At 38.6% G+C, this 12,881-nt stretch overlaps 1 protein-coding gene across 5 annotated transcripts in view; it reads right to left on the bottom strand.

The window, feature by feature from the left end:
- Window positions 1-12,881, bottom strand: part of ENPP2 (ectonucleotide pyrophosphatase/phosphodiesterase 2) — a 105,114-nt gene that overhangs the window by 59,556 nt on the left and 32,677 nt on the right. For all 5 annotated transcript variants that reach the window (XM_032858424.1, XM_032858426.1, XM_032858425.1 and 2 more), the window contains exons 3-6: window positions 8,385-8,540; window positions 4,183-4,308; window positions 2,115-2,175; window positions 67-164 (exon numbers count right to left, since the gene is read on the bottom strand). In XM_032858424.1, coding sequence (XP_032714315.1) covers window positions 67-164; window positions 2,115-2,175; window positions 4,183-4,308; window positions 8,385-8,540 — 441 coding nt within the window. The remainder of the gene's footprint in view (window positions 1-66; window positions 165-2,114; window positions 2,176-4,182; window positions 4,309-8,384; window positions 8,541-12,881) is intronic.

The following is a 12,881-nucleotide window of genomic DNA, read 5'->3' as shown; positions in this document are numbered from 1 at the left end:
TCATAGCTGAGCGTGCACTGGGCAGATCATGGATACTGATGAGAATACAGTATGAAAAGGACTTACTTAGCTTTTCAATGTTAGGCATGACCTTGCTGCCTTTCTTCATATATGATGCACGGAAACCATCGACCGAAAAGATGATTAACGGAGGGCGAACAAACCTTCAAGAATAACATATTAAGCTTTAGAAAACGTCCTGCTACAAAGTTTCCATTGTGCCTTCTCATTATGCACAACTGAGACCAGGACTTTCCAAGATGAAACTTCAAGTGAGGCTGTTGGTTAAGGCCTGGGCTGCCAGCCACATGGCATTTGTGATGACCAAAGTCCAGAGTTAAGTGACCAAGGCCATAAAATGGCCAAGGAAGGAACTGGACTCCAGATTTCCCTTGCCACCTCTCACACTACAAACAAGGTTTTTCACACTGTATAAAGTTGTTTTATTTGCCTGGAATAGGTGTTCTCCCATTTGCTACCCATAAAACTCCTATTCATTCCTTAAAACCCACCTCAAGGTTTCCTTTTCTATAACATTAGCTGCTCACACTTCTGAATTCCTTTAAGATATTAATTCATACCTCTTTTTTCATTCACATACATACTACATTATTTTGATGCATAGTTTATGTCTTATCCATCTTTCTATTTCATAGACCTTTAGTAGGGCTTCAATAAATGCTTATCAAATACATGAATGAATGGGTAAATGAGCATGAAATTTATAGCAGTGGCACTCTTGTCCCTAAAACTTACAGAAGAATTCTTTTAGGCTTAATCATAAAATAACTTTAAAAATAATCAAAATTAATGAAGACCTTTAAAAAATTCATCAATAAAGGACCAGACGATTCATTTAACTAGAGCAGGATCTAATAAAATAGGTCCTCTGTTATAGTCTGAGGACAGAATTGGCCGGTCAGACTTGAGAATACTAAACTGCAGAAAAACATTTTTTCCTGGTAGTTTGACTTGAGTTTATTGAAGCCACATAACAAATAAGGCGTATTTCAGATGCGTCACAGATAAAGCACATAGAATGAAACTATCGATGAGTTCATTATAGTTGTGACTATTCTCCATTAACAGGGCTTCTACTGCTAGACTGCTTTGTCCCCCAAAATAACTGAACACATGTTAAACAGTCAGAAACGACGGCCATTCCATTCAGAAACTCCAAAGAGGTACAAGTGGCTCATTAAAGCCAAAGGAGGAGATGAAAATCAAGACAATATCGAAATACTCGGATTTTGCGTCGCAGGCTATGCTGCTGAGAAACAAAAATCCACTTGAACAAATACATTCATGAAAACACACTTGATGATTTATTTTCTGCCAGGCATTCTAAAGGTCCATGAATTTTCAGCAGTTTCCTGGAAGGCATAGTGTCTCACGCCAGTCGCACTTGAGCTGTGGGGGTCACTCAAGCCTGGCTGCACCCCAGCGTTCAGTAGTTGTCAAGTTCCTGCAGCGTCCAGTAGGAGTTACCAGCTTGGATGATATTTTTGAGAAGTTCTGTAGTCCTCCCCACCCCCCTGCCAAAAAAGGCAGAAGCAGCCTTCCCAGAAAAAAAAACTCAAAAAAAAAAAAAACAAAAAAAAACAAATAACAAATCAATGCCAGAAATGTATCTTTCCTTCTCTGGTGGTATTTACATACACTTTGTAAAATCTTCAGCTACGGTGAAGTATAGAGGATATTCAGTCTTTAATATGTGCAGAGGCAATAGAAGAAAAGCTTTTAAAAACTCCCTACTTTGGGGCTCAGTGGTTAAGCCTCTGCCTTCAGCTCAGGTCATGATCCCAGCATCCTGGGATCGAGCCCTGCATCAGGCTCTCTACTCAGCAAGGAGACTATTTCTCCCTTTTCCTCTGCTCCTCCCCCTCTCTCAAATAAATAAATGAAATCTTAAAAAAAAAAAAAAACAACTCAATACTTCAAGATGTGCATTCTAGCTTTCGATGAATTAATCACTTACAAGTACTTGAGTATAAGTTTACCTGTATAAGATGATCTCAGCTTTTACATTGTTTGTCACCATTTACCTATCTGGATCCTGGGATGTTTTATCAACTAATATGTAAAACTTCATCATGTTTATAAAAGGCACTTACCCTGCAGGGCATTCTGGGGTCTTTATTTCCTCACAGTTGTCATCTACCCAGTGTGTCTCTCCTATAAGGGAAAGTGGGTAAATTCACTTGTGAATCTCATGGTCAATGCCAGCCAGAGCCCTAAAGACTGCAACCCCAGGCCCCGTCCGTGTCTTGCTGGATACTCCTTGCTTATGGAACACCATCTAAAGAGAAACTCTGAAATAAAGTCCAGTATTGGTTTGGCTTACTAAAGTACACCCATACATAATGGAAAAGCTAATATTTAATAGCCCCAAGTGGTGTTTATGCGAACCTTCTAAGTCTAAATGGTTTGTAGATAAAAACACCAGTGGCGTCAGTGAACAAAATTTCATGTTTGTTTCCCTCCAGAAATAAACTGTTTGGTCATTAGATGGAACATTCTTTTCTCCACCACTGAACATCTCAGAGCCATAGAAACTATGGCACAACTTCCCTTCAGTTGCGGGGAAAGGCTTAGAATACTCAGGAATGATAGATTGGAAGATTGCAAGAGAAAGATGATTTGCCCCTGGGTGGGCGTTCAGCCTGTGAATTTAGGGAAAAAAAATCAATGCTCTTTCACTTTTCTCTTCCTCCAGGGTCCAAGAGCTTTCCTGAGTTACCCCGTCAAGAATGGAGAACAGAAAAGAGTTCAGGTTTAAAACCAAAGAAACATTAACAACGAGGCTTCCTTAGGAGAAAATGAAAATTATCAAAAAGCATTTACTTTAAATGGCCCTAAGGCAAATAAACATCACGTATTTTGACCATCGGAAATCGGAAATCGCCCTGGTCAATAAGAATCTGACTCCTGACAGCTGGGTAGGTTAGTATCATGCTCCTTAAACTGGGGGGAGTTTTACCACATGTCTACTCACCCAGGGCTCTCACAAAAGTACTACAACTAGAAGTTTTAACCAGCAAAACCCAATGTTGAATGGTTCAATGAACAGCGACACCTAGGACTTTTTCTGGTCTTTTCTAATAGCCTCTGTGGTTTATTGTTACATTTACTACATGGGGGGTGGGGAAGGAAAAGGAATAAGAGTCTCAGTTGATTGTATGATTTATCAAAAGTTACAATAACTGTTTGGGCAGGGGAAAGTTTCCAAATTCAGGATTTATGGAATACCTTCCCACCACAAACTGAACATGAAACACATTCAGAATGGATTTGCTTTTTTCCTGAAATCTTTTCACAGAAACTTTTCTTAAATGTTCCATGGCACAGCTAGGAAGAAGGACCTAATTTTGACAATAAAGGGGCTTGCAAAGTTTACATAAAGATTCTTGGATCTTTCCATTAACCTCTGTAATTGGGTGCTATGGTAACTTCAAATCCTTAGAGACAGAAACGTCATCTTTTATATTTTTGTTAGTTCACCGACTGGTATTTACTATTAGAATAAAACCATCATATTCCACAATCGACCATACCAAGAGAACAGATATGCATGCAGAGCTTTGGGGTACAACAGGAACTGTGCATGCCCCGAACCCCTTTACCAGCTGGTACACACATCTTCAGGCTGCTGCTAGTGCCTCAGTTTATAGCTTACATCCAATGGGTACAAAAGCCACGTTCCCCCGGCCTCAAAGGGTAATAATGCTATTATTTACCTTCCAGACCTTGCAGTAAATCACGCCAAGGTGAGACTTCCCCTAAAACCACATCCTTGCTGGCTGCCCCCTGCCCTGACCTCCTTCTTGCTCCCTTATGTGGTTTTCCCACAGAGCATTCCCTCAATACATTCCACACATGGAATTCCATCTCAGGCTCTGCTTTCAGACAACCTGATCTAAGACCAAGACAGGAACTTTAGTAAACTCTTCATTATTAGGATTCTACCACATTCTGGAATTTGGGGCAATTTCCTTGTTATTTCAGATCTGTGAAATGCAGGGAAGCAAAACTAAGAAAAAAGCATGAGAAATTTAAAAACACAACCCCTTCCCTCCTTCCAAACCCATATCCAAGGTGTTAAAGCCCCAACATCCAAGATTCCTTGGAGCATCTCCAGTTTTTATTCTTTTAAATCTCTAGCCAACCCACGGAAACATGTACCTTTGCAAACCACTTGGTAATTAGTACAGCAGTCTCCCCTAGCCAGGCAGTCTTCTGAGCAGTGACAAGCATTGTCTTCGTTTCTTACTTCTCCGCATCTGTCCTTAGTACACTCCCAGCCGCCCGCTGAAATAGGCACAATAAAACACTGTCACTGCTTCTCACAAACCAAATGAAAGAGGCCACAATTGCTCACAAGTGTTGCCAACAAAAAGAGCTAAAATCCCACATCATTTAATCTGCTTGTGAAATTAGAGTTGGCCTGAGGCCTAGATGATATTTGGAGGACTTACAAATAGGTTGAATTCCTAATTTTTCAAATCAGAGTACGAAGCCAAACATAATTGGGCTCCTCTGGAAAAATGGAACCCTTACCATTTATACACTGTACTAAAAAACAAAACAAAACAAAAAAAAAAAAACAGAAAAATGTATGGTGTGTAAGCCTGTGATAGATGTTTTCACCATCTTAGGCAGAGTAACTACAGCTGGGCTCTTTTATTTCCCAAAGTAGCTTTACTTGACATTAATGAGTTTGATTTAATTACAAACGATAGTGCAACCAAATCCTCTCCTGCTCTAAGTTGCAGCTGGAGGGTCCAGTCCTAAACAGAGAGATGTAGAGTTTAAAGGGATATGAAAAAACACTCATAGTGCCAACCATCAACCAAAATATGGCCCCATCTACAATGAGGGGTCATAGCCCCTCCTCTCCAGGCCAATAGATGGGTTACAGATTTCTGTCTGAACATACTTGATTCAGAGCTCATGGTTTAACTCTATCAACAGTAAATATTCAAGAAAATTAACATTTTCATTTAAAAGAGAGTGCTAGGAGCACCTGGGTGGCTCAGTGGGTTAAGGCCTCTGCCTTTGGCTCAAGTCATGATCCCAGGGTCCTGGGATCGAGCCCCGCATCAGGCTCTCTGCTCAGCAGGGAGCCTGTTTCCCCCTCTCTCTTTGCCTGCCTGTCTGCCTACTTGTGATCTCTGTCAAATAAATAAATAAAATCTTTAAAAAAAAAAAAAGTGCTGTATTTTTTTGCTTGCATTTTCATCTACTAGACTGGAAGTTCCATAGCAGGGGGAAAAAGAAAAACACATCTCTCTTCACCATTATGTCTCCAGTATCTGAGAGTGTGCCTGGCACATGCTAGGTGTTCCATGAACATGCATTCCATCTACTTGCAAATTATCATGAAAATAAAACACAACTCTTTAAATTCGGGGTTGATGTACTAAGAAATTTCATAATGAATTCATTTATTCAATACATATTTCTATTACGTTTTCCATTTTCCAGGGGCTGGGGGGGGGGGGGGTGGGTCATGAAGAACAAGAAAGACAAGACAGGACATCTTCATGGAGCTTCTATTCCAATTGGGAAAGACAGACCATAGGCAAGCAGACCAGGAAAAACAAGATAATTTCAGCTCATGTCAAGTGCTATGAAGGAAATAATACAATGGTACTGATAGAGAATGACAGGGTGGAAAGGGGATGCTACTTGACATAGAATGGTCAAGAAAACCCTCTCTGAGCTAAGGACACTTGAGGTCTTCATCCCTTATTATATATTGTAAGCAGAAGGCAATGGTTTTAGGAAGCTATGTTGCTACTTAGTAATATTCTACCAACAGACACTTTGCTAAATGAATAAATGAATAAAGAAGTACTATTTGCCATGCTAGAAAACCATACAACTACTGTTTAATTTTCCTTCTTTTAGAATTACATTTATATCCAAATTTTCTCTGATTTTCTGATATCCCCTCTTCCTCTGCCTTCGCTTCCCAAGCAGATGAAATGCTTAAAATTCCTTTATCCAGGACCTGCTATTCCCAATGGTTAGCAATTTTCCAAGGTTACTTGGACTGATTTTTTTTCCCAATTCAAGGATAATTCATATAACACATATACTTTTATTGCTGCTCTAGTTTCATAAGAAAATCCCTTTGTTTAAAAAAAATCACTATTAACAAGCTGAATTTATTGAGGAATTACTGGCTTTGTGTAAAAATGGAATTTTTAAAAGCCAGGGTTCAGAGTGAACCACAAGCAAGGTAGGAGTCAGTCAGTTGTATAATTTTGAAAACAAACATGGAAATAAACAGAAAAAAAAATTAACATTATGGAATAATAAGAAAGTTACCTATTAGATCAGAAAAAGCAATTTTTTAGTGAAAATATGTATTTTTAAAAGTGAGAATATGTTGAAGGGAGTGCTGAAAGGCTCTTGTGTCTTTTGAGAGGAATATAAACTTTGAGAAGTATTAATTTTGTATCATATATTTATATTTTTAAAATGTACACTTTGCTTCAAAATCCCACTCCTAGGAATTTGTCTTAAGGAAAACAGACAAAATTTGAATAATCATGAACCACATTCATTGATACATTCTTCATAATAGCAACAATTGGGGGAAATCTAAATAATGATCAGTTACTCAAGAAGCAGGTTGCATCTGTTCAATGGAATACTATTTAGACATTCAAAAGGACGGTGTGTAAAGAGATATATGAGTATAGACACATTCCCTCCCAGACATATACATATATACACTCATATAAATACATGTACACACACACACATAGTAGTCAAGGTCTACACTGAAATACTGTGCTTATCTCTGGAAAGTGGCCTGTAAGCCATCTCTGAGGCCTGTAGGATCTCAGGGACTTTTATTTTTTCCTTCAACCTTTTGTTATTTTTTGATATTTGATTCTTCCACATTTGGCATATGTTATCTTGGTACACAGGAAAATAAACTACTTCAAAAATGTTGTTATCATCTGTATTTATTATATCTGGAAAGAGAGGCATGAACGACATTCGGAAAGAGCTAAGGTAGAGTGAGGACATCCACTAAACTTTGCAAGGAGCTCTAAGATCAGGAATCCGGACCTCTGAGAGGACACGTCAGAGGACAGATGCTCGTGGCGCAAAGGAAACGAGCATTGGTTAGGTCCCCGGTGCCAAGCAATCATAGGCTGCTGGTTTGAAATAATGTTTCGGAGCCAAAGAGCTCTACTAGAACATCTGTTCCATCCATATGTTCAGTTTACAAGGTTCTCAGCATTTAAGTTTGCAGACCCACGGCTAAGGAACCTGGGAGAAGTTCCAAAGGAAAGTAACAAGAAAAAAATGGCTACATGTTTGGAAAATGTATTATACAGAAAACAGCCTAATAAAACTCTTCTTGTTTGGTGGGGGAAAAGCAAACAAACCAGAACTGGTAAGGGAGTTGGCATCAGTTTTTATATAAATCAAGGGCTACTTCTTTAGTAAAGGAGAATAACGTCTCTGTTTCTAATGATATCATTAGAAATATAAGGCTAATATCAATGATAATATGAGTCAGATTTTTGAAAGAATCATTTAAACCATAAAAGTACAAAAACAAGTCATAACTAGTCAAGGAAGCTGTGTCTAGAGATCTTGGCACTGTTGACAGTCATCTTTCTCAGAGTTTACATACAGTGCTGCCCAGAGGCGTGCTGGATAGCCTACAAGGTTTCTCTGGGGTCCTACTTAAAGCGTTGGGCTTTGGAAACAGAGCAGGTGGGGTGGCAAATGTCTCCAAACTGCTTCTTCTCAACTCAAGTGTATTCATTCTGAAGTCCGTATATTCTACTGATGGTTCCAATAGAGCAGACATGGCAAGAAAGGCCAGGATGACTGAGAGGAATATTTCAGAGCTACCCTGAGCATGAGACCCCAAGTAGAACTCCATAACAACTTTCCACCTGCACAGAGAATGAGGAATTACATCAGAGCAGGCCAATAGTTACTACGTGATAAGACAAAATAACGCAAATGTTGTACACTGAGCAGGGAAGCAAAAATTTAAAAAATTAAAATTAAAACAGAAAATTAAAAATAAGAATGCTGTTAGTTTCAGTCCATGTACCCTAGCAGTGAATGTAGGAATTGATAGCAAGAGACAGATGATGGAGATTGGGGGAAAAAAAAGCCTGGCCGTAAATATTTCCAAAATCAGTAAATAATGACCGCAGTTGCAAATAACGTTCTTTGGGTAGGCTTGGTATGCAAACAACAGTCACAATCAATAATCATCCAAGAAACAAAACTAACGCACACAGTTTGGTTTGACTAAAGCAAGGTGCAAATGCCAGGGAGAATAACAGTGAGGGCATTTAAGCTCTCCAACCATGTCTCCAGAGGACCCAAAATTTACCCACCTGTCTTCAGACAAAGCTCATCGAAGTCATAGCAGCAACTGCTGTAGCTCTTACATAGGTTATCACAACGACAGTCAGGGGGCCCAACCTCTTGAAGTTCAAAGCATCTGCCCTTGCATGATCCAGAAGTGTTGGTCCAGGGGGAGTCCGATAACACTGCAAGATACAAGAGGCAACAGCAATGGGATTGGGTAATGGGTCCTGTCATCACGGAGAAGGGGCAGTGGGAAGGAGCACAGCATGGTGACACAGTCAGGCTCTAGCTGAGCAGCCTGGCACCATCACCTTCTAGCTGTGAACCCTGGGCAGGTCACTGTGGACCCTTGGCAGGTCGCCAAACCTCCTGCCAGTTTCCTCATCTGTAAAGTGGGGGGATTAACGAAAGTAAATGGAGATTATAATGAGAACTCAAGGAAACAATCCATGCAGAACACTTAGCAGTCTGTCAAACACAGTAAGTGCAATGAATGTTGGCTGATGGTTTTGTTTTACTGTTTACAATTATTATTACTACAAATCTGGGAGGGTTAGTGCCTCTGCGGATGTTAACGATGCCAACAGAGAAGAGAACATTGATGTACACACTTAGAAACAAGAGTTCATGTCCCTCTTTGAAAAGCTGTAACTTTTTGTAAGGAGATTTGAGCCTAAATGATCGAAGAACAGTCTAAACATACAGAACTGAAATAGAAGACTTGTAAGACCTCTTCCAGCCATAAATCCACACTCATAACTGGAGTTACGCAAACATGAACACCATAATCTCAGCTTGTCAAAAATAAATCCTTTTTATTTTCTATGATATGACTATATATCTAGAAATCTCAGGATCAACTAAAATTTTAGGGAAAAAATAGGTGAGAAAAAAATCCTACATGTTTGTATTATATAAGGAATTAAGTTAAAAAATTCAATGGAAGTTCCATTCCTCATAGTTCTTAAAAGATATGATATTAGGTATAAATTTCATCAGACGCGTAGGACGTACCTGAAGAACACATTAAAACTCTACAAAAAGGTATTTCAAAAGATTTCATTAAATGGAAAGATATAACATCTTGGAGATAAAAATAATATTATAAAAATATCAGTTTTTTCTAAATGAACCTAAAGGTTCAATGCAACCACAATAAAATATAAAGAGGAGTTTTTTAAACTGGAGAGGATATTAAAAATTTATAAAAAATGAATAAATGAAATGAAAAGTACTTGAAAGTAAGAGTAATTTGGTGAAGACTAGATAGTAAAGTATATTCTGGAGTTAAATAATTAAAACAGTTTATACCAGGAAATATGTAGATCAATGCTTAAGGTGGGAATGGGAAATAGAGTCAAATATATGAGAATTTATTTATGAAGAAAGCAATTGGAGAAAGAAAGAGGCATTAATCAGGAGGTAAAAGAAGGATTAATTAGTAAGTAGTGCTGGAATACCTGGCCGACTGGAAAAAATTCAACTCTGTTGTCATCATAGCTTAAAAAATAATTAATTTCTGATGAATGGAAAGCGTAAGCAGTGTCCTACCTGTTGCTAGGAATGAAATTTTTTGTAAAATAGAACACATTTTGGAAATGCATATGAATCTTTCACCCAGAATTCCATCACTAGGAATTCACCTCTCATGTATATTTGTACAAGTTTACCAAGATATATGTAAAAGAATAACCGTATCCATTAATGGAATATTGCCCAGCCCTTAAAAAGAATGAGTTAGAGCTGTGTAGGGTACTATGGAAAGATCTATAAAATTATATTAATGTGTTTTTTTTTAAGAGCAAAGCAACAGAACAGTATGATAGTATTAAACATCATATTTTGTGTCATAAATAGAGGTAAAGAGAGCAATAAGGATATAAATAAATATAAAAATAAAAACAGAGCCAGAGAAGGGGGGGCGGAGGCATTGAGGAAAGGTACAGGTGTCAATAACCTTCCTCCCTCCCCCCACCACTCTCCTCATAAGAAGCTCTTTACAGGAATTATATTTGAGCAAAATGACTGAGAAAGAGAGAAGCAGAGGGATTTTTTTTTTCCTTTCTGTAGTTTGAAACTTCTAGGATTTTATAAATGTCTTTTGTTTGCTTATTTCTATCCCTCTTATACATATATATTTATATCCCTGTGTACGTATTTATGTATAAAGTATATATTATATAATATATATTATATAGAAATAGCTTAACAATTGTTATTGATGACATGCTATGTATACTCTTACTTCCTTATTTCTGTGTCTGAATTTTTCATTTTTTTACAATTGGCATGTATTACTTTTGAAAACAAGCAAACAGAAGAAGCAGGCAGAGAACAGAAGTTAAATAACATTTCCAGGTTCACTGAAGCCATTTATCTCTACATCCTGCCCATCCCTCAGTCCTTTGTCCTTTTAAAAGTCAGAGTCACCCAATCCTATCCTTTATGGCATCAGATCAGTTCAAGTAAAGCAAACAGATTCACTAGACCATGAGATGTGAAACGCTTGTGCATGGTTGATTCTGGGATGTTGAAACACGTACAAACCACACCAGCTCAGTTTAGGAAATAATGTCAGGTTTCCAATGCAGTGCCGTACCTCTGGTTCAAAAACCACACTTTTCTATTGACTTTGGCTAACCTAGCAACAGTGCATGCTGGGCCATAAGAAACTGCAAGGGGAGGAGAGGTTGAGATGTGCAAAAAGTAAAAATAGAGAAAGCCTTATAATAAAAACAAAGATAAGAAAAATGCTTATAATTGAATTATTCTTTTATTTAGGGGTACCGCTTAGACAGACCCTGTGGCCATTTAATAAATTCTGAGCAGAATTCACTCCCACAAGCTACATACACAAATACGCTCAGCTAGGCTTATCACTGAGATGATGCTACAAGGTCCAAAGGCACATTGTTCGTAGTTGCTGACTCGTCCTGTCTTCTCTTCTTTATGGCATCCAGCCCGCATTTGAAATATTCCTCCGGGCATGCCCTTTGCTTTTCCTGCATCACGATCTCTTCCCTGTTTCTCTCTTTACTTTTAAAACATCTGTGTGGAATTTTAGCCATTTTAAGCCTTTCTCCATCCATGTCAGCCACGTGATTTTTACTGTATCCCTACCGGATTGATTATTCTCTGACTGTAACCCCCACTTTGTTTTTGAAAATAATTGATTCTCTCTCAGTCACTTCCCCCAATGATAATCTTCTTTGCCAAGCCTTAAATGGAAGACAGCTTTGTGAAGGAAGCGTTGCTCTTGTGTTCATCATGCAAATATACAAATGGTAAAAAGTGTTGGACTCAAGGTTTACCAACAGCTTACAAGTAAGGCTAAGTTCGGGGGCCAGTACGGACTGGTGACACACATGCCAAATTCACTCTTGGCTGGCTTGGACTCTGCTGACAATGGCAGCAAGAGAAGTGGGAAGATGAATGGATCCATGTAGTCCTTCCAGTCCAATAATCTGAAGAATTTGAACTTCCGCACCTCTGTTAGTCAAATCAGGTGATAGAGTAGAGCCACATTCAATTTGCCTTTCCAGGGCCCATCCCATCCCCGCCATCTTCCATAACAAGCTCTGATCCCCATGCTCTTTTTTCTGGCTTTTTCCTTCCATACCCATGTCTCATGTCTTTCCCTCCGCCCCACACCAGCCTAAGGACAGATCTTAGGTCTTGGCTTTTTATTGGAAAATGTTAACCCGGTCCCACACAGAAAGATTCTCTGACTTATTATATGTCTAAATTCTAAAATCTGTAAGGCTTTCCTTTACGTGACCTAAATCAGGAGTACATCAGTCTGAGCGCTCAGGTTCTATACCTTATTGAACGGAGTGATAAAAACTGCAGGATCAGTGTGATGAGGACTTGTGGTGTCTCATAATTACGGAGACACCCATAAAAGTTCAGAACCACCAAGGAAGACAAATGACAAAAACAAACACCTAGAAAGGATCAAGTCGAAACTGTGGGAGAAGTACGGAGGTTTAGAATTTCATACGAGACATCTGCCGGTGCTTTTGTGAGATTGAATTCTATCGCTGCCTTCCTCGTTACATATTTAAATAATGCTATTTTGCTTAAAGTTGCAACTCAGTTCCAGAATCTTAAAAAATAACTCTTACAGTCTCTACAGACCCTTTTCTTAAAATAGGGACTTCAAATTTTACGTCAGGTATATATGTACATATATGAGAGGCATAAAAGTATTACACGTTCCTTATTTTTCACAGAAGCATTTCGTGATTTAAAAAATACCAATGTAAAAATGTGATTTATTACACTCAAATTCATAATTCTGATAGACCCAAGTAAAATTGTTTTCATTTAGGTAAGTAAAATCTTATTTCTAAAACATTCCATTGGGACACCTGGGTGACTCAGTCAGTTGAACATCTGACTCTTGTTTTCAATTCAGGTCATGACCTCGGGGTCATTGGGTTCCACACTGGGCTCCACAGTCAGCAAGAGTCTGTTTGAGATTCTCTGTCTTCCTCTTCCCTCTACCCCTCCCCTCTACCCAC

The sequence above is a fragment of the Lontra canadensis genome, unplaced genomic scaffold, assembly GCF_010015895.1.
Source record: "Lontra canadensis isolate GAN:19392208 unplaced genomic scaffold, GSC_riverotter_1.0 scaffold15, whole genome shotgun sequence".
NCBI lineage: Eukaryota > Metazoa > Chordata > Mammalia > Carnivora > Mustelidae > Lontra > Lontra canadensis.
Note: the sequence above shows the minus strand (reverse complement) of the source record. Positions and strands in the feature narration are given on the sequence as shown.